The sequence below is a fragment of the Trachypithecus francoisi genome, unplaced genomic scaffold (assembly GCF_009764315.1).
Source record: "Trachypithecus francoisi isolate TF-2019V2 unplaced genomic scaffold, Tfra_2.0 Lachesis_group16, whole genome shotgun sequence".
Taxonomy (NCBI): domain Eukaryota; kingdom Metazoa; phylum Chordata; class Mammalia; order Primates; family Cercopithecidae; genus Trachypithecus; species Trachypithecus francoisi.
Genome location: NW_022681461.1, coordinates 47,731,404 through 47,753,913, shown reverse-complemented (window position 1 = coordinate 47,753,913; position 22,510 = coordinate 47,731,404). Strand labels below are relative to the sequence as shown.

At 39.5% G+C, this 22,510-nt stretch overlaps 1 protein-coding gene across 5 annotated transcripts in view; it reads right to left on the bottom strand.

Moving 5' to 3' along the window:
* The window catches only part of SH3GL2 (SH3 domain containing GRB2 like 2, endophilin A1), a 243,657-nt gene that overhangs the window by 109,361 nt on the left and 111,786 nt on the right, over window positions 1-22,510 (bottom strand). For 2 of the 5 annotated variants that reach the window (XM_033237415.1, XM_033237418.1), the window contains exon 1: window positions 8,451-8,515. The exons of the other annotated variants lie outside the window; for them this stretch is intronic. In XM_033237415.1, coding sequence (XP_033093306.1) covers window positions 8,451-8,498 — 48 coding nt within the window. In that variant the 5' untranslated portion in view covers window positions 8,499-8,515. Of the gene's footprint in view, window positions 1-8,450; window positions 8,516-22,510 lie in introns of those variants that run through there. 5 annotated transcript variants of the gene reach the window in all.

Below are 22,510 nucleotides of genomic sequence, written 5' to 3'. Positions count from 1 at the left end.
AACTAATGGGTACTAGGCTTAACAACTGGGAGATGAAATAATCTGTACAACTAATCCCCATGACCCAAGTTTACCAATGTGACAAACCTGTACTTGTACCCCGAACTTAAAATAAAAGTAAAAAAAAAGCAGCCTGTGTTAAGAGAGAAATGTTTTGAAATGTTTTTTTTTAAATTATTATTATACTTTATGTTCTAGAGTACATGTGCACAAAGTGCAGGTTTGTTACATATGTATACACATGCCATTTGGTGTGCTGCACCCATTAACTCGTCATTTACCTTAGGTATATCTCCTAATGCTATCCCTCCCCCCTGCCCCCACCCCACAACAGGCCCCAGTGTGTGATGTTCCCTTTCCTGTGTCCAAGTGTTCTCACCATTCAACTCCCACCCATGAGTGAGAACATGTGGTGTTTGGCCCTCTGCTCCTGCAATACTTTGCTGAGAATGATGGCCCCCAGCTGCATCCATGTCCCTACAAAGGACATGAACTCATCCCTTTTTATGGCTGCATAGTATTCCATGGTATACATGTGCCACATTTTCTTAATCCTGTCTGTCATTGATGGACATTTGGGTTGGTTCCAAGTCTTTGCTATTGTGAATAGTGCCGTAATAAACATACATGTGCATGTGTCTTTATAGCAACATGATTTATAATCCTTTGGGTATATGCCCAGTAACGGGATGGCTGGGTGAAATGGTATTTCTAGTTCTAGATCCTTGAGGAATCGCCACACTGTCTTCCACAATGGTTGAACGAGGTTACAGTCCCAACAATAGGGTAAAAGTGTTCCTATTTCTCCACATCCTCTCCAGCACCTGTTGCTTCCTGACTTTTTAATGATTGCCATTCTAACTGGTGTGAGATGGTATCTCATCGTGCTTTTGATTTGCGTTTCTCTGATGGCCACTGATGATGAGCATTTTTTCATGCATCTGTTGGATGCATAAATGTCGTCTTTTGAGAAGTGTCTGTTCATACCTTTCACCCACTTTTTGATGGAGTTGTGTTTTTCTCGTAAATTTGTTTGAGTTCTTTGTACGTTCTGGATATTAGCCCTTTGTCAGATGAGTAGATTGCAAAAATTTTCTCCCATTCTGTAGGCTGCCTGTTCACTCTGATGGTAGTTTCTTCTGTCGTGCAGAAGCTCTTTAGTTTTATTAGATCCCATTTGTCAATTTTGGCTTTTGTTGCCATTGCTTTTGGTGTTTTAGGCATGAAGTCCTTGCCCATGCCTTTGTCCTGAATGATACTGCCTAGGTTTTCTTCTAGGGTTTTTATGGTGTTAGGTCTAACATTTAAGTCTCTAATCCATCTTCAATTAATTCTTGTATAAGATTTAAAGAAGGGATCCAGTTTCAGCTTTCTACTTAGGGCTAGACAATTTTCCCAGCACCTATTCCCTATTAATTAAATAGGGAATCCTTTCACCACTTCTTGTTTTTGTCAGGTTTGACAAAGATCAGATGCTTGTAGATGTGTGGTATTATTTCTGAGGGCTCTGTTTTGTTCCATTGGTCTATATCTCTGTTTTGGTACCAGTATCATGCTGTTTTAGTTAATGTAGCCTTGTAGTATAGTTTGAAGTCAGGTAGCATGATTCCTCCAGCTTTGTTCTTTTGGTTTAGGACTGTTTTGGCATTGTGGGGTCTTTTTTAGTTCCATATGAACTTTAAAGCAGTTTTTTCCAATTCTGTGAAGAAAGTCATTGGTAGCTTAATGGGGATGGCAGTGAATCTATAAATTACCTTGGGCAGTATGGCCATTTTCACGGTATTGATTCTTCCTATCCATGAGCATGGCACATTCTTCCACTTGTTTGTGTCCTCTTTTATTTCATTGAGCAGTGGTTTGTAGTTCTCATTGAAGAGGTCCTTTACATGCCTTGTAAGTTGGATTCTTAGGTATTTTATTCTCTTTGAAGCAATTGTGAATGGGAGTTCACTCATGATTTAGCTCACTGTTTGCCTGTTATAGGTATATAAGAATGGTTGTGATTTTTGCACATTAATTTTGTATCCTGAGACTTTGCTGAAGTTGCTTATCAGCTTAAGGAGATTTGGGGCTGAGACGATGGAGTTTTCTAAATATACAATCATGTCATCTGCAAACAGGGACAATTTGACTTCTTCTTTTCCTAACTGAATACTCTTCATTTCTTTCTCTTGCCTGATGGCCCTAGCCAGAACTTCCAACACCATGTTGAATAGGAGTGGTGAGAGAGGGCATCCCTGTCTTGTGCCAATTTTCAAAGGGAATGCTTCCAGTTTTTGCCCATTCAGTATGATATTGGCTGTGGGTCTGTCATAAATAGCTCTTACTATTTTGAGATACGTTCCATCAATACCAAATTTATTGAGAGCTTTTAGCGTGAAGGGCTGTTGAATTTTGTCAAAGGCCTTCTCTGCATCTATTGAGATAATCATGTGGTTTTTGTCTTTGGTTCTGTTTATATGCTGGATTACGTTTATTGATTTGCGTATGATGAACCAGTCTTGCATCCTAGGGATGAAGCTCACTTGATCATGGTGGATAAGCTTTCTGATGTGCTGCTGGATTTGGTTTGCCAGTATTTTATTGAGGATTTTTGCATCGATGTTCATCAGGGATATTGATCTAAAACTCCCTTTTTTTGTCGTGTCTCTGCCAGACTTTGGTATCAGGATGATGTTGGCCTCATAAAATGAGTTAGGGAGAATTCCCTCTTTTTCTATTGATTGGAATAGTTTCAGAAGGAATGGTACCAGCTCCTCCTTGTACCTCTGGTAGAATTCGGCTGTGAATCCGTCTGGTCCTGGACATTTTTTGGTTGGTAGGCTATTAATTATTGCCTCAATTTCAGAGCCTGCTATTGGTCTCTTCAGGGATTCAACTTCTTCCTGATTTAGTCTTGAGAAAGTATATATGTCCAGGAAATTATTCATTTCTTCTAGGTTTTCTAGTTTATTTGCGTAGAGGTGTTTATAGTATTCGCTGATGGTAGTTTGTACTTCTGTGGGGTCAGTGGTGATACATACCCCTTTATCATTTGTTATTGCATCTATTTGATTCTTCTCTCTTTTCTTTTTTATTAATCTTGCTAGTGGTCTATCAATTTTGTTGATCGTTTCAAAAAACCAGCTCCTGGATTCATTGATTTTTTGGAGGATTTTTTGTGTCTCTATCTCCTTCAGCTCTGCTCTAATCTTAGTTATTTCTTGCCTTCTCCTAGCTTTTGAATGTGTTTGCTCTTGCTTCTCTAGTTCTTTTAATCATGATGTTAGGGTGTCAATTTTAGATCTGTCCTGCTTTCTCTTGTGGGCATTTAGTGCTATAAATTTCCCTCTCCACATTGCTTTAAATGTGTCCCAGAGATCTGGTATGTTGTATCTTTGTTCTCATTGGTTACAAAGAACATCTTTATTTCTGCCTTCATTTCGTTATGTACCCAGTAGTCATTCAGGAGCAGGTTGTTCAGTTTCCAGGTAGTTGAGCGGTTTAGAGTGAGTTTCTTAATCCTGAGTTCTAGTTTTATTGCACTGTGGTCTGAAAGACTGTTATAATTTCTGTTCTTTTACATTTGCTGAGGAGTGCTTTACTTCCAATTATGTGGTCAATTTTGGAATAAGTGCAATGTGGTGCTAAGAAGAATGAATGTTCTGTCGATTTGGGGTGGAGAGTTCTGTAGATGTCTGCTAGGTCCACTTGGTGCAGAGTTGAGTTCAATTCCTGGATATCCTTGTTTACTTTCTGTCTCATTGATCTGTCTAATGTTGACAGTGGGGTGTTAAAGTCTCCCATTATTATTGTGTGGGAGTCTAAATCTCTTTGTAAGTCTCTAAGGACTTGCTTTATGAATCTGGGTGCTCCTCTATTGGGTGCATATATATTTAGGATAGTTATCTCTTCTTGTTGAATTGATCCCTTCACCATTATGTAATGGCCTTCTTTGTCTCTTTTGATCTTTGTTGGTTTAAAGTCTGTTTTATCAGAGACTAGGATTGCAACCCTTGCCTTTTTTTTGTTTTCCATTTGCTTGGTAGATCTTCTTCCATCCCTTTATTTTGAGCCTATGTGTGCCTCTGCACGTGCGATGGGTCTCCTGAATACAGCAAACTGATGGGTCTTGACTCTTTATCCAATTTGCCAGTCTGTGTCTTTTAAATGGCGCATTTAGCCCATTTACATTTAAGGTTAATATTGTTATGTGTGAGCTTGATCCTGTCATTACGATGTTAGCTGGTTTTTTTTCTCATTAGTTGATGTAGTTTCTTCCTAGCATTGATGGTCTTTACATTTTGGCATTTTTTGCAGTGGCTGGTACCGGTTGTTCCTTTCCATTTTACTGCTTCCTTCAGGAGCTCTTGTAGGGCAGGCCTGGTGGTGACAAAATCTCTCAGCATTTGCTTCTCTGTAAAGGATTTTATTTCTCCTTCATTTATTAGACTTAGTTTGGCTGGATATGAAATTCTGGGTTGAAACTTTTCTTCAAGAATGTTGAATATTGGCCCCCACTCTCTTCTGTCTTGGAGAGTTTCTGCTGAGAGATCTGCTGTTAGTCTGATGGGCTTCCCTTTGTGGGCAACCCGACCTTTCTCTCTGGTTGCCCTTAACATTTTTTCCTTCATTTCAACTTCGGTGAATCTGACAATTATATCTTAGAGTTGCTCTTCTCAAGGAGTATCTTTGTGGCATTCTCTGTATTTCCTGAATTTGAATGTTGGCCTGCCTTACTAGGTTGGGGAAGATCTCCTGGATAATATCCTGCAGAGTGTTTTCCAACTTGGGTCCATTCTCCCGTCACTTTCAGGTACACCAATCAGACGTAGATTTGGTCTTTTCACATATTCCCACATTTCTTGGAGGCTCTGTTCACTTCTTTTTTTTTTTTTTTTTTTTGAGACGGAGTCTCGCTCTGTCGCCCAGGCTGGAGTGCAGTGGCCGGATCTCAGCTCACTGCAAGCTCCGCCTCCTGGGTTCACGCCATTCTCCTGCCTCAGCTTCCAGAGTAGCTGGTACTACAGGCGCCCGCCACCTCGCCCAGCTAGTTTTTTTGTATTTTTTAGTAGAGACGGGGTTTCACCGTGTTAGCCAGGATGGTCTCGATCTCCTGACCTCGTGATCCACCCGTCTCGGCCTCCCAAAGTGCTGGGATTACAGGCTTGAGCTACCGCGCCCGGCCTGTTCACTTCTTTTTACTTTTTTCTCTAAACTTCTCTTCTCACTTCATTTCATTCATTTGATCTTCAATCACTGATAGCCTTTCTTCCAGTTGATAGAATCGGTTACTGAAGCTTATGCATTTGTCACACAGTTATCGTGTCATGGTTTTCATCTCTATCAAGTCATTTAACAACTTCTCTGCATTGGTTATTCTAGTTAGCCATTCGTCAAATCTTTTTTCAAAGTTTTTAGTTTCTTTATGCTGGGTTCGTACTCTGTCTTTAGCTCGGAGAAGTTTGATCGTCTAAAGCCTTCTTCTCTCAACTCGTCAAAGTCATTCTCCATCCAGCTTTGTTCTGTTGCTGGCGAGGAGCTGCGTTCCTTTGGAGGGAAAGAGGCGCTCTGATTTTTAGAATTTTCAGATTTTCTGCACTGCTTTTTCCCCATTTCTGTGGTTTTATCTACCTTTGGTCTTTGATGATGGTGACGTACAGATGGGGTTTTGGTGTGGATGTCCTTTCTGTTTGTTAGTTTTCCTTCTAACAGTCAGGACCCTCAGCTGCATGTCTGTTGGAGTGTGCTCGAGGTCCACTCCAGACCCTGTTTGCCTGGGTACCAGCAGCGGAGGCTGCAGAAGAGTGAATATTGCTGAACAGCAAATGTTGCTGTCTGATCGTTCCTCTGGAAGCTTCATCTCAGAGGTGTACCTGGCCGTGTGAGGTATGAGGTGTCAGTCTGCCCCTGATGGAGGACGTCTCCCAGTTAGGCTACTCAGGGGGTCAGGGACCCACTTGAGCAGGCAGTCTGTCCATTCTCAGATCTCAAACTCTCTGCTGGGAGAACCAGTACTCTCCTCAAAGCTGTCAGACAGGGACATTTACATCTGCAGAGGTTTCTGCTGCCTTTTGTTTGGCTATGCCCTATCCCCAGAGGTGGAGTCTACAGAGGTAGGGAGGCCTCCTTGAGCTGGGATGGGTTCCACCCAGTTCGAGCTTCCTGACCACTTTGTTTACCTACTTAAGCCTCAGTAATAGCGGGCGCCCCTCCCCCAGCCTCACTGCCACCTTGCAGTTAGATCTCAGACTGCTGTGCTAGCAATGAGGGAGGCTCTACGGGTGTGGGACCCTCCGAGCCAGGTGTGAGATATAATCTCCTTGTGTGCCATTTGCTAAGACCCTTGGTAAAGTGCAGTATTAGGGTGGGAGTGACCCAATTTTCCAGGTGTTATGTGTCATGGTTTTCCTTGGCTAGGAAAAGGCATTCCCTTCCCCCTGCGCTTCCTGGGTGAGGCAATGCCTCACCCTGCTTTGGCTCTCGCTTGTTGGGCTACACCCACTGTCCTGCACCCACTGTCCAACACGCCCCAGTGAGATGAACCCAGTACCTCAGTTGGAAATGCAGAAATCACCCATCTTCTGTGTCACTCATGCTGGGAGCTAGAGGCCGATCTGTTCCTATTTGGCCATCTTGGTGCCACCCTTTGATTAAAGGTTTTAATACGTTCTGTTTTCTATTCATGAGTGGTCTATTCCATCCACGACAGGATATTATAAATGATTGACTTATCTTACAAGCAGTACACAAATAAACCAAGCTTTTTCCAGGCCAAATGGATTTTTCATGGTCCCCAAATGAGCAAGTCCTGGGAAACATTTCAACCTGGATAATTTAGAGAATCACAGATCAGCAGAACCTCTGGTCTAAACATTTTACCCACATTAGAAACAAAAATGAATGTCTTGATAGGAGTAAGAATTATGGCAGCAGGAAATAAACTGACAAAAGTATACCAAGGAAACAAAATCAATTGCTGAATAGGGAGAAAAATCATAGGTTGGTCACTTAGCACTCAGAATGAAAGGTATTGGTGCTGGAAATGGAATTCTTGAGCAAAACCTAACAAGCCTGAAGCTCAGTGGTTTAGTTCCAGTAAAATCTAAGATCGATGGTAACAAAGAACCTCAAATACACCTCAAATTTCTTTAAACCTGAATCTCGTAATCAGGCTGGATTTGCATAGCCTAATTTCTTAAATGGGGTCACACAAACAGCCTTTAAATAGAACATTTTAAACTAATCTCAGAAGTGGACTGCTTTCACATAACAAACCTGAAGCACAACAAAAAGCATTATCTTAGCCAGGAGGGTAAATGAAGTGGTCTTTACTTAAAGCCACTAGAGAGACCTGACCAGGTGTTCATTGTTAAAGAACATTTAATTTATAAATAGAATATAATGTAACCATATATATTTGTTAAATATATATTTGACAAATGTCTAAGACAGTCAAGCTCTAATGGTTTCATTCTCACATTTTACGTTTTTAAAAGCCAAAATTAGAATATTTTCAAACTGGAATTCCTCTACTCTGGGGTCCCTAAATTACGCAAAGTAGAGTTTCTCCAGAAACATTTGACATGAAAGAATACTAAGAGTCAAAATCAAAAAATGAAATAAACTGTGACATTCATTTAAGATGAAACAAAATTCAGTCTCACTATCAAAACCAAACACAAATATGAGTGAGACTGTAGAAAAATGAAGTGAACTTAATGAAAAGAGTGGGGACAGTGATGAGGATGTCAAGAAGCAGGCAGAGAACTTGGGAAGAACAATGACCACGACGGCAAGAAAGAAGCCAAGACCTTGGGAAGAGTCCAGAATCTGGAGACAGACAGTTTCTTTACCCATCTCAGAGGCCCTCAGGGCAACACTGAATCAAAAACTATTCATAATTGAGACACTGAGACATAAGGACTTGCTGAATTATCTTTGCACACTCCATTTACAATAATGGGGACATCATGCATAAAATCTACATGCTTCTAAGAGGACAAATGTGAACATGCGTCTCTCTAGGTCTCACCTTTTATTTGGATTTCAGAGACACATGAAGAGTAAATACACAAGAGAAGTGTGAAACAGAATATGTATATGAGGTTACTTTTTCACTTGTCTGTGTTAGGACAGGACTTTTATTATCAGTAGCAAGTGAAACAGGCTTATGTAAAGACCATGCTTTAAATCTTAGATGTACGGATTTAGGGGTAAGGTCCAATAGCTGTAAAGTTTCTGGTATCAATATCAACTGTCACTCTCCTTTGCCCAAACATATGTATATTTTCATCCAGAAAAGGAGGAGTTTTTCACATCAGTTAATGACTGAAATTGAATATTTAATCTGAGCTTCTGTTCACAAATACCACAAGTTCACAAAGTGACTGTTGCACAGCACAAAGTTAGTACAGCACAGTAAAATACAGGTAGATCATAGAGAATGCTAGAAGGCGACTTTAGCTTACCAGTGTTCTGTCTCCATTGTCCTTTGATTGCACAGCTTTCAAACACATAAAAGATAGTGACAGCCCTAGAGAGAGTTGAGACTTGAAATTAAACACACCTAGAAGATAACTAGTGAGATTACAACCATGTTCTGTATGACCCCTAGAGGAAGATTTGGAAGGAATAAATGAGAACTAGTGGAAGATATTTCAGCTCAGACGTGATAGATTAAAATAATAGTAGGTAATATGTCATTTAATTCTCTAATGAGACTACAATAAGGAAATGGAGAATCAGAGAGTCAAGGGTCTTATCCAAGGTCACAGCATGTGTGTGTTGCAGTCAGGATATAGAAATTTGCCAGATTAAAAGCACAAGCTCCTCCTATTACTGTAGGCTGCTCTCCTGATTTTCTGGTCTTCAGCATGGGTTAACCAAGGATTGGTTTACCACTGGTTAGCAGTGTAAGGGTTTTATATGTCAAGTCCATGTATATACAAATTGCCTAAAAATCCCCTTTACTCTGAGATGCTACATTTCTCTGACCAAAGCACACTGCTTGAATTTCCTTTCAAATGCTTACTATTTTGTTGAGGCAAAACCCTACAGCAACATTTTCTAGCCTCTCCTGACTCTCCTATGTGAGAAGCAGGATTCCATTTTTTAAAGGTTCATTATGGTGCAAGAGTAGTCTTAAATATCAGGAATAGAGGGCCCTGCAAGGAAGATCCAACACCCTAAGGGACTCACCTATAAGATGTCTAAAGCCAGGAGGATCATACAAATCTTTCTTCATAAACCAAAATGCCCATTCACATAAAAGAAACTAGAACGAAGACATAAGCAGTATATGTCATATAATTAAGACAGGCAAGATTACATGTACTATATTCATTCATTTTTTTTTTTTTTTTTTTCTTTCTTTTTTTTTTTTTATTATACTTTAAGTTCTAGGGTACATGTGCATGACGTTTATATCATGTATAACTCCCCAATGCAATCCCTCCCTCCTCCCCCCTCCCCATGATAGGCCCCAGTGTGTGATGTTCCCCTTCCCGAGTCCAAGTGATCTCATTGTTCAGTTCCCACCTATGAGTGAGAACATGCGGTGTTTGGTTTTCTCTTCTTGTGATAGTTTGCTAAGAATGATGGATTCCAGCTGCATCCATGTCCCTACAAAGGACGCAAACTCATCCTTTTTTATGGCTGCATAGTATTCCATGGTGTATATGTGCCACATTTTCTTAATCCAGTCTGTCACAGATGGACATTTGGGTTGATTCCAAGTCTTTGCTATTGTGAATAGTGCCGCAATAAACATACGTGTGCATGTGTCTTTGTAGTAGAGTAATTTATAATCCTTTGGGTATATACCCAGTAGTGGGATGGCTGGGTCATATGGTACATCTAGTTCTAGATCCTTGAGGAATCGCCATACTGTTTTCCATAATGGTTGAACTAGTTTACAATCCCACCAACAGTGTAAAAGTGTTCCTATTTCTCCACATCCTCTCCAACACCTGTTGTTTCCTGACTTCTTAATGATTGCCATTCTAACTGGTGTGAGATGGTATCTCATTGTGGTTTTGATTTGCATTTCTCTGATGGCGAGAATGACAGAGATAAATGACCATAAAAGTTTACCATGGCAAGAAAAGATAAGAGGAAAATAAATCCAACCATGGATTTCTTTAGGAAGAGCAATTGCTTTCCCGCTGCATCTGGCAGAATCAAAAGCCTGGTGCAAGTGAGAAGACAGGAAAGTTCATGAAGAGGTGCTAGCATCACAGGCAATGGGGAGAAAAACAGTTTACATTAAGAAAGCATAAAAATACATTCGTGCCTATTATGCTTTGTTCAAAACTTCAACACACATTCTAATGAAGGAAGATAATCGATTTAAAGGTATGAAAGGAAGAAGTATGGTCACATGGCAATGAAAAAGGCACTGAGATCGTGAGATGGGATTCAGGCCCTACTTAGTGGCCTTGGGCATGTCCCTTTGCATTCCAGAATAAAAGGGGTAAACTCTCAAATGACACAAATCTAAGTTTTACTTAGAATATATTACTTTGATCTCTTACATTAGATATATAGACATTACTTTGATATCTACTAAAACGTTGTAAAACGTTGAATCTATGTCAACCTAAGTGGCCTGAATATGCTACATATGATACATATTTCCACATCAAGTCCATTTCGGTTGATTCTAACATCTTTACTACTGTCAATACTGCTGTGCTGAACATATGCATGCATGTACCTTTATGGTAGAATGATTTATTTTCCTTTAGGATTATATCCAACATGGGATTGCTGGGTTGAGTGGTAATTCCATTTGGAAATTGTCACACTGCTTTCCACAATGGCTAAACTAATTTACATTTCCAGCAGCCGTGTATAAGCATTCTCTTTTCTCTGCAATCTCACCAACATCTGTTATTGTTTGACTTTTTGATAACAGTCATTCTGACTGGTGTGAAATGGTATCTCATTGTCACTCTGATTTGCATTTCTCTAATGATCAGTGATGTTGAGCATGTTTGTATATACTTGTTGACCACATGTATGCTTTCTTTTGAAAAGTATCTGCTTATGTCTTTTGCCCATTTTTTTATGGGGTTATTTGTTTTTTTGTTAGTAAGTTTAAGTTCCTTATAAATTCTGGATACTAGACCTTCGTTGCATGAATAGTTTGCAAATATTTTCTGCCATTTTGTAGGTTGTCTGTTTGTTAATAATTTCTTCTGCTGTGCAGAAGATCTCTATTTTGTCAGTTTTTGTTTTTGTTGCAATTACTTCTGGCATTTTCATCATGAAATCTTTGCCAAGTCCTATGTCCACAGCGATATGTCCTAGGTTATCCTTCCAGGATTTTTACAGTTTTAGGTTTTACATTTAAGTCTTTAATCCTTCTGGTGTTAATTTTTTACATGATGTAAGGAAGGGGTATAGTTTCAATCTTCTGCATATTGGCTAGCCAGTTAAACCAGCAACATTTACTGAATAAGAAGTACTTTCCCCCATTGCTTCCTTTTGTCAACTTTGTCAAAAATTAGATGGTTGTAAGTGTGTGGTTTTATTTCTAGGATCTCTATTCTGTTCCATTGGTATGCGTGTCTGTTTTGTACCAGTACCATGCTGTTTTGGTTACTATAGTCTGTAGCATAATTTGAAGTCAGGTAATGCAATGTCTCCAGCTTTGTCTTTTCAGCTTAGCCTTGTCTATTCAGGCTTTCTGATTCCATAGGAGTTTTAATATTTTTTCTAATTCTGTGAAGAATATCATTGGTAATTTGATAGGAATGGCATTAAATCTGTAAATTGCTTTGGAGGGTATAACCATTTTAACAATACTGATTCTTCCTATCTGTGAGCATAAAATATTTTTCCATTTCTTTGTGTCATCTCCGATTTCTTTGAACAGTTTTTTTAATTCTCATTGTAGAGATCTTTCACCTCCCTGGTTAGCTGTTTTCCTGGTTGTTTTATTCTTTCTGTGGCTATTGTGATGTTTTCTCGGTTTGACTCTCAGCTTGGATGATGTTAGTGTACAGAAATGCCACTGATTTTTGTACATTGATTTTGTATCCTGAAATTTCACTGAAGTTATTTATCAGATCAAGGAGCTTTTGGGCAGAGACTATGGGATTTTCTAGGTATAGAACCACATAGACTACAAAGATAGATAGTTTGACTTCCTCTCTGCCTATTTGAATGCTTTTTACTTCTCTTGCTGACTGCTCTGGCTAGGACTTCCACTACTATGTAGAATAGGAGTGGTGAAAGAGGGCATCCTTGTCTTCTTCCAGTTTACCAGGGGAATGCTTTCATCATTCAGTATGATGCTGGCTGTAGGCTTGTCATAAATGGCTCTTATTATTTTGAGGTATGTTCCTTTGATGTCTAGTTTATTGAGGGTTTTTAACATGAACGGATGCTGAATTTTATTACAAGACTTCTCTGCACCTATTGAGATGATCATGTGGTTTTTGTCTTTAGCTCTGTTTATGTGATGAATCACATATATTGATTTGCATATGTTGAATCAACCTTGCCTCCCAGGGATAACGTCTTCTTGATCATAGTGGATTAGCTTTTTGATGTGCTACTGGATTTGGTTTGCTAGTATTTTCCTGAGGATTTTTGCACCTATGTTCATCAAGGATACTGGCCTGACATTTTCTTTTTTCATTGTGACTCTGCCAGGTTTTGGTATTAGGATGATGCTGACCTCACAGAATGAGTTAAGGTGGAGTCCCTCCTCCTCAACTGTTTGGAAATGAAACTGCCATGTTATTCTAAACACACTAATTTTAATATTCAAACTTGTGATTATTACATCAAAATTCAACATCTATCACTCATTACTGATTGATGTTACCTGCATCTTAAATATTTTTATGAAAAGAGATTCACTCAAGCTAGTTGTTTATAAAATATTTTTATTGGTTTTTTTTTTTCCCCGAGCCATACAATCCTTAAAATCATCCCCTACCCAAAGAATGCAGCTCATTTTCATTTGCTAAAGGGTGGGAAATTCTAGTGGCACCCAGGCTACTACTACCTCCAAATTTCATCTCTGTTGAATCCTCCTTCAAGAGCTTGAGGGTCCTGACAATGTCTCATGTGTCCCCATCTTGAGGGATTTATTAGAGACTGCTGCACCATCATCTGTCACAGTCCTAAGCGATTTTTAAGGCAGGATAAAGCAATGGGCTTCATTCAGGTCAGAGAAAGATCCAGGATTAACAAAAGCATAATCAAGTGGCATAACCAGCTGACGGCAAGGCATTAACAGATTCAGGGCATCTGGAACACTGAAAGGGGGAAGTGTGTCTAAATTTAGTTTAATAGAAATTTCTGTAGTATATTAATCTCCTTTTAAAAAAAATTCTGAAAATCACAGAATATGCCTTTTAGATCTTTAAGTGGATATTATTTATTTACTGGAAGACTCATTTTCCCTATGCCTTAAAAATGATCATGAATATTAGGGAATCACTAATTTCCTAATTGTAATAATGGCATTTTAATGTGTTAAGGACAAAAAGGACTCTTTTATATTCACAGGCAGATTGTTTTAGATGCAATGATATGATAAGCAAGGATTACCTTCAAAATAAAGAAATTCAGCCATGAGTTTGAAATGGTTGAAATTGGGAGATGGAAACAAGAGGGTTCACTATGTTTTGCTCCTTGCTTTTTCATCTGTTTAAATTTTTTCATGACCCAGCTCATGTTTTTTTTTTTGGAACATGATTTCTCTTTATATAGGTACACATCCTGATTCTTTCCTCTATTGTTTCTGGGTTTGGGATCATAATTAGAAAAGCTTCCATTAAATCAAAACTACTTTCAAATTTCTTCAATGGTTTCTTCTAGTGATTTTTATGATTTCATTCATTAACATTTAAATCTTTATTCCACTGGAAACTTTTCCTGGTCCTGCCAATGTGAATTATGGATCCCAGATGTGAATTATGGATCCAGTCTTTTTTCCAAGAGGACTATCCATCTTTCCCAAAAGCTTTTATTGAATTACCTAATTTTTTTACTGATTTGAAATCTACTTATATCTTACGTTAAACTATTAATCTGTTTCTTCATTAATCAGTAATACACTGTTTTAAATATCAAAGATTTTTAAATTTTTAAAATATGTATTAGGGCTAGTTTTCCTTATTATCCTTCCTTATATTTTCTTGGGCTATACTTAACTTTTTTCCATAAATTTATAATAGGCTTGTCTCGCTAAAAATAGTATCTTTTGTATAAGTATCACATTACATTTATAGTTTAACTTAGAGAAAGCTGACTCCTTTATGATGTTAAGTCTTTTCAATCATAAAAAGAACATTGTATGCTTTTCTGTTTCTTATGTCTTCTTCCAGGAAAAATTATACATGTGGTATATTTATTTTTTAAAGAGAAAAATTATATTATTTATACCTAGGAATTTTATCTTTGTTTAACGCTACTGCAAATGAGATCTTTCCTTACATGATATCTTCTAATTAGTGGCTGTTTGCATCTATGCAGGCTATTTCCATATGCTTATATTTCTGTATGTTAAAATGAACACGTTTATTGTTTGTCGTGTTGTTTCAACTGCTCCTGTAAAGTTTTCTAGGTATATAATCATATCATCCAATAACAGTAATTATTTTACTACCTCTTTCCCAATTTCCATACTCATACTTGTGACTCATTTCCAATCTCTCCTCTCAAAGAGGCCCCAAATGATACATAATATACTCAAGTCCTACCCTCACCCCACTACCTGCTGCCACCTCTCCCCTTACTCCTGAAACAGCTCAGGTCTTCAGTTTCCCTCTTCATTTTAAGCTCCTGATAACACTTTCTGGTTAGCTCTGAATGAAAACATATTTTTGTTTTGTTTTATCCATCACTTCTACGTATTTTGTAGCAAGAGCTTTTCAGGTTTTGCAGTTAGTCTGATTTCTCTGGGAAGGTTCTGTGCATTGATTTCTTCTGCATATACAACGTTTATTCAGAAACCAGAGGGAGGATTCTCTGCTGGGTTTGTGACTCCATTTTCACTCCCTACCCTCTTTTATTCTGTGGGCCCACTTCAAGCTGAAATCTATGGAATGGCGAAAGGTTATAGTTCATTTTACCAACTGGGATTAAGGCTCAATATGAAATGAGCTGCCCAAAGGCAGGGACACTTCATATTAGCATGATGAAACACAGTGAACAGGTCCATCCATCTCTCTAAGATAGGCTTTGAGATGAGCTCTTCTGCTACTCTGACATGGTTCTCTTTAGGTTGGTGCAAATATAATTGTAGTTTTTGCCATTAAAATAACACAAAAAGCTATTAACTAGCATTCTTTATACCATACGTTTAAGTCCTCGGAGTTTGATTAAAATATCAGAATAAGTGTTTTCTTTAGTCTGCACAACATCTAGGAAACCATATGGCGTTATTGCTGACAGGATTTTAACACAGGCCCTTTGTAACTTCTAGGAGGCCTTAGAAATCAATCACAAGCACAGAACAGAGAAATATTTCTAAAGAATAAGGGTAGTGGCCAGGTGCGGTGGCTCACGCCTGTAATCCCAGCACTTTGGGAGGCCGAGGCAGGTGGATCACAAGGTCAGGAGATCGAGACCATCCTGGCTAACATGGTGAAACCCTGCCTCTACTAAAAATACAAAAAATGAGTCAGGCGTGGCGGCGGGCACCTGTAGTCCCAGCTGCTTGGGATGCTGAGGCAGGAGAATGGCGTGAACCTGGGAGGCAGAGCTTGCAGTGAGCCGAGATCATGCCACTGCACTCCAGCCTGGGTGACAGAGCGAGACTTCGTCTCAAAAAAAAAAAAAGAGTAAGGGTAAAATACACAAAAATCATGAAAAAGTCAGAAAGACAAATTAATCTGGCTAAAGAACAATAAGATAACACAAGACAATAACTGGTTATCAGAAAACAATAAATATTCAGCAATTAGTTCCAGCTAACCTAACCACAGGAATCCAGGTAACCAAAAGGTCAAAAAGGGGATATCCCGCTCCTCTAGAGTCCCATAGATTTTTCAGTTCACAACTGAGTCTTAGGGTATTGCTTTAGGAAGTTTTAGCTTAAAGACCCTGAATTCATAGTTTTGCTACTAGGTAAATCCTACATACACGACAAAACACAGTGAAAGGGTTGGAAGGCTGAGAAAAATCTGGCCATTTCTTCAAATATGGTAAGAGAACGTGAGATAAATAAAATAGCTCATCCTCTGAATTTAAATGGGTCAACATGACCAATTCAACAACCAACTTAGGGAGGGGAAACAAGAAAAATAATAAATCCATAGCAGATGGATCCTGAATACCAGAGGAACCCAAGTTCTCTAGAGATAATGTTGCCATGTGTATGACCATATGTTCTTCTTCTGAGATTGTGGTAGCCAGAACTATTTTCTTCTTGCACAGAGATCACCAGCAAACGTGACAAGGAAGTGCACTCCAATGCACCTCGGGAATGTAAACCGGTGCATCTATTCCAGAATGCAAACTTGCAATACAGGTCAAAACTTAACAAGTAAACCTTTTGATATAGCAACATGACTCCTGAGTGTTAGCTCTAAAAACACAGCTAGATGGTCAAAGATATATGTAAAGTGTTCATTGTGACACTATTTATAACTAATACTGATCTAAGCATTCACCATGAGATGACTGGCTGAATAAATGATGGCACATGTCATCAATGATATATTATGTAACACAGAAAATGGTTGATGCACTGAACTAATAGAGCTGCCCTTGTTCAAGGAGGCACGTGGTCTTTTCTGGGAGCTCAAGCTCATGATATTTCACAGTATCAAAATCAAGCGCTACTGGACAGCCAAGAAGGGCTAGTGCTCAATAATGGTGCCACATGGCAGTAAGGCTGAGGGCAGGGCAGGGATGGCAGCGGGAGATTGGTGGATGGTAAGGCTCTTCTCTGCTTGAAAGCAGATTTCACCAAATTCCTTTCTAGACTGTATACACTTGCGGTAGTTGGGGTTCGGGAGCTGGCAAACTAGGCACAGGAGAGAATACCCCTGGAGAGTGATATTGAAATTCCTGTCAATCTGGCAAGTATACATTTCAGTTGGATTTAATTTAGTTTGGAAAAATATAAGCTGTGACTGCTTGTTTCCTTCACCTTGAATGTTATGCAACAGTTCATGCTGCTTGCACAGAAGTCTAATAGTATCTTTACCAAATGACTGACGGTGACGCAATCATAGTTTTACATAGAGAGGAATATTTAAGAGAATTTTGGCTTTTCCTCCCCCATGTCTTTCTGTATTTGATTTTTTTTTTTTTTTTTTTTTTTTTGAGAAGGAGTCTCACTCTGTCGCCTAACCGGAGTGCAGTGGCACGATCTCAGCTCACTGCAACCTCTATCTCCTGGGTTCAAGTGATTCCCCTGCCTCAGCCTCCCAAGTAGCTGGGAACTACAGGCACGTACCACCACGCCCGGCTAGTTTTTTGTATTTTAGTAGAGATGGAGTTTCACCATGTTGGCCAGGATGGTCTCAATCTCCTGACCTCGTGAGCCACCTGCCTTGGTCCCCAAAGTGCTGGGATTACAGGCACAAGCCATCGCGCCTGGCCTGTATTTGATTTTTAAATAATTTGCATATTCTACATCTTTAGGGAAAGAACAAAAACTAAAAGCAAAAAATGAATAAACATCTTACTTCCCTTCAAGGTTAGAAACATCTGTACTTGTGACCTTCACAGAACAGGAGTTCAGTTATAATTTAGTCCAACTCTTTTGCATAAGCAGAAACAAAGTCAGATAATTTGTTAAATGGCCTGCCCAACATTATTTTTCTCTACCTCATTTAATCTCTTATTTCCTTTTCTCCTCTCTTAGTTGTATATTACTCATCAACTTCAGCTCATGGAATTTTATCTCTTGAAATTACATCCAATGTTCTTAGTTTATCTAAAGTCTAGAATTCAGAACCATCCCAATATAAACATATTCACACAGATTTTAAAAAATACTTTCCAAGGGTTTTCTTCTGGCTCTCTCCCACTCACCACAACGTGCCAGATATCGAGATACCCATCCATCAGCCACTCTATCTCTGTTATGTAACCCAAAAGTTAGAGCAGCCTGGAAAGCTACCTCGTATGAAGCTGATATCAAAAGCAATAATCACTGACAATATGGCTTGGGCCATTTTACGAGTCAGAAATTCAGAGGCAAAAGGTGCCATGCTTTTGACAAGACAACTGAAGCCTGGAGGCCTTAAGATGTTGACCAAAGTGACAGGTGACTGCCTGCATCTGGACTTGAAGCCAGGACTGCAAAGTCTTCCTATCCAGGACTCCTTCTACTACCATATGTAATATTCATCTTCCAGTTCTTCTAAAATTAGCAGGATCACCTCAGGGAGTACCCAGGCAATTATATGTAAGGTTGACAACAAAATCCTAAAAGACCAGCTACAGGAAAAAATTAGGAATGAATAAGAACAAGCACACAGACAAAGGGAATGCAGAAAGTGAATATGCCATCTAAATCTTAGCCAATTTTCTAGTTCCCAGAGATTTAATGCCAGTCCGATCTTACTAATTCCCTTCAACCAACATCATGACAATAGAGCAGATGAGACGACAAGAAGAATTTAGTAGGCACAACACAGGCCAAGTCGTCAGGGAGACCTGGGTTACAACCCTAGCATTTTCTGCTTCCGTAAAACTAAGAGACAGTTTAAATATTCCTCGGTCCATTCCAAGGTTAGTATTCTAGAAGGCTATCTGGGAGGCAATGATATGGTTTCAGTGATGAAGTTACACACTAGGGCATGTCTAATGAAGTTGCTAATAGAAGAATTATTAAGACAAAAGACTAAAAATGTTGCTTTGCATTCCTCAGGATATATTTTGAACACATGAGTGGGACTGGCTACTACTCTGATTGGACCTTGTATAGAAATGCATTTGATGGCAGGCACAGTGGCTCACACCTGTAATCCCAGCAGTTTGGGAGGCCAACGCGGGCAGATCATGAGGTCAGGAGTTTGAGACCAGTCTGACCAACATGGTAAACCCTGTCTCTACTAAAAATACAAAAATTAGCCAGGCATAGTGGCATGCACCTGTAATCCCAGCTACTCAGGGGGCTGAGGCAGAAGAATCGCTTGAACCCGGAGGTGGAGTTTGCAGTGAGCCGAGATCACACCACTGCACTCCAGCCTGGGCGACAGAGTAAGACTCTGTCTCAAAAAAAAAAAAAAAAAAAAGAAGGAAAGAAATGCATTTGAGCTCATGCTCAAGCTGAAGGTGCAAAGCCAGCTACTAATTCTGCTGAAGAAAACAGACTATATATATGTCTGTTAGCAATCAATCTATCCAGCCCTGAGTGCCCAGTTTTCACAGCCCATGTGACCTCTCCAGTACCCTGTGGTGTGAGGGAGCTGATTCTTAAAGAGGAAATGTCAGCCCTTGACAGTATGAAGGTTCCAACACTGGACTTAGTACATCCTCCAAAAGTGCATCCTTTATCTTTAAGAGGCAATGAGGCTTCTGCATGTTGAGTCTTTAAAGTTACTCTAAAATAAGAACAAGTCCCAGAAAGTGATGGAAGGTAAGAGGGTTACGGATATGCTATGCATGTGGACAGCAATTTTGGTTTTAGCATCCACAAAAAATGGGCTATGAAAAACTGAAAAAAGGAAGGGATAATCCAAACCCATGTGATATGGTTTGGCTGCGTCCCCACCCAAATCTCACGTTGAATTGTAGTTCCCATAATCCTCATGTGTCATGGGAGGGACCCAGTAGGAGGTAATGGAATCATGTGGGCAGTTCCGCCATGCTGTTTTCATGACAGTGAGTGAGTTTTCATGAGATCTGATGGTTTTAGAAGGGGCTTTTCTCCCTTTGCTTGACACTTCTCCTTCCTGCTGCCCTGTGAAGAAGGTGCCTTTCTTCCCCTTCAATTTTTACTAGGCCTGTAAGTTTCCTGAGGCCTCCCTAGCCATGTGGAAATGTAAGTCAATTAAACCTGTTCTTTTCATAAATTACCCCATCTCAGATATTTCTTCATAGCAGTATGAGAATGGACTAATATACCATGAGAGTAAAGTGATGATTTGTCTGATGTAATACATCCAGGCATACATACTTTCTCTTTGGCTCTGTTTATAAAACTGTTTTCTTCACAGTCAATTAGCTTTAAGGCACAAACATAAATCTGAAATATTCATTACAAAATACAAATGTAATAGTAATCTGTATTTAAAATATCCTTGAGTTATAAAGCCAGATTTTAAAAATGTTCTCTTTAAAAAAGGAAAAAAAAAAGTCTGCCTCTTAATTTCAGTAGTGTGGACCTCCATGAGTCCTCCAGCTGCCCCCAATTTGAACAGACTTCAGAACTGGAAAGGACTTGGGTATTACAGAGGGCCTTCACTGAAGGGATGAAAAAGGAGAGGCCTGGGGAAGTTGTGATTGGTATCAGCTTGCAGAACAACTCAGACAACAACACAGCCTGAACTAGAACTATCAGGTCTGCCTTCTTTCGGTCTAGTGTTTTCCCCGCATGATGTAAAGATGTCTTTTAAAAATGCAACATCAGTATAAAAAGGCCTCTATGACTTACTAAGGTCAGATCTAAGAAATGACCCCAACATTCCCTAGCCTATTTTCTTCAGATAAAATACATCCTCCAATTTCAGAGACATCAAGATTTTTTTTCACAATGTTTCCATTTTTAAAAAATCTGGATAGATTTTTCTGTGCCTATTCCTGCCAAGAAGTAATCCACTCCTAGCTCTCTGCATAATAGCTAGTGTGACTGAAAAAAAGAGGTTGTGATTATGTAATGGCCATCCGACCCACTACCACCCAGGAGCATCAATACAAAAAGGGCTTTTTATAGAGAAGGTCAGAAGGCCCCAGGCGAGCACAGAGGGAGTGCAGATACCTCCTGGTTACCTCCTCAAAGTTGCCATCTGAGGAGTATATTGAGATCTAAGCAATTGCATTTGTTTCCCTGAGATTATGTGACACCGAAAACCTTACTGACTCAGGGAAAATAATCCAATTACTCCTTATGTGTGCAGAGCAGAGAAGCTAGGTAAAGTTTCTAATCCCCTGGAAATAAAAATCTTCAATATTTGCTGACACCTCAGGCATCTCCTCCACTGTGCATCAAGCAAAGGATAGCTTGTGGGATCCCGAGTTCCTATCTGATGCTTCCACATGTGCCTGTCATCCTAAGAAGGTAGAGGGATCACATTTCGCTTTGAGAAAATGAAAATATCTTGATAAGATGTTGTGCTAAGAGACACCAACAAACACTCCAGAATTTTCACCCACTGAACAAAGCCACAAAAAGCAGCCAGGGGAGAGAATGGGATGACATTTCTTATTGACTGTTTTCTAATTATTTTCTTCTTTTGTATTGCCTCCAGTAACTTTTGCAGTGCCTCTTTCCCCTCTAGTGATCTCTGGCTATTTTTATATTCTTTCCTAATTAGTTATTCATGTCTAGTGAAAATTCTCTAATTTTCACTAGATTTCTTCAAATTTCAACATTGTGACTGCTGTGCAAGTTATCACCTAAGTGTGCTGCTGCCTCCCCTACTCCATTCTCTACAGAAAAAATAAAAATAAAGCTAAAACTCTAGTCTGTAAGCCCCCACTTGTGAAGGTTTTAGTAGGCTCTATAAATGTGAAGTTTGGTATTTAACTCAATTATTTAAATTCTCCAGAGCAATACCTTAAAGAAATCACCATTCCCATTTTACAGGTACATGGAAAATTTAGAAAGAATAATGGTTTCTCTCACTTTATTTAGAGGTCAATATGTTTATTTCCAACATTCACACCCTCAACTTAAACCATTCACACTCTCAAATATTTGCTTGTTTTTCCCTGTTTTCAGCTCCACTATTGCAGTGGAAGGGGGAAAATAATGACATTTTATAAATTGAATTCTGAAAACTAAATGACAATCCTGTTAGCAGCTTCAGGTACATGAAGCCTGGTATATAGCAAATCCAGCGATCTGAGTATTACAAAAGGCAATTATAGTAGTTGCTTTTAAAATAGAACAGTTAAGAAGTCCCCCAGAGAAAAAGAGCTAACACTTACTTACTAGCATTAAAAAACAGGCAAGCAACACCAGACTCCTGGTATAGTCTAAGCTTTGCTCTCTCTCTCTGTCCTGTTCCGCCATTGTGATGATGCACTTGCTTCCGGTTCACCTCCCGCCATGGTTTTAAGTTTCCTAAGGCCCCCCCAGACAAGCTTCCTGGACACACTGCGGAACTGTGAGTCAATGAAGCCTTTTTTTTTTTTTTTCCTGAGACAGAGTCTTGCTCTTTCGCCCAGGCTAGAGTGCAGTGGAGTGATCTCGGCTCACTGCAAGCTCTGCCTCCCGGGTTCACGCCATTCTCCTGCCTCAGCCTCCCGAGTAGCTGGAACTGCAGGCACCCGCCACCACGTCCGGCTAATTTTTGTGTTTTTAGTAGAAACGGGGTTTCACCATGTTAGCCAGGATGGTCGCGATCTCCTGACCTCATGATCCGCCTGCCACGGCCTCCCAAAG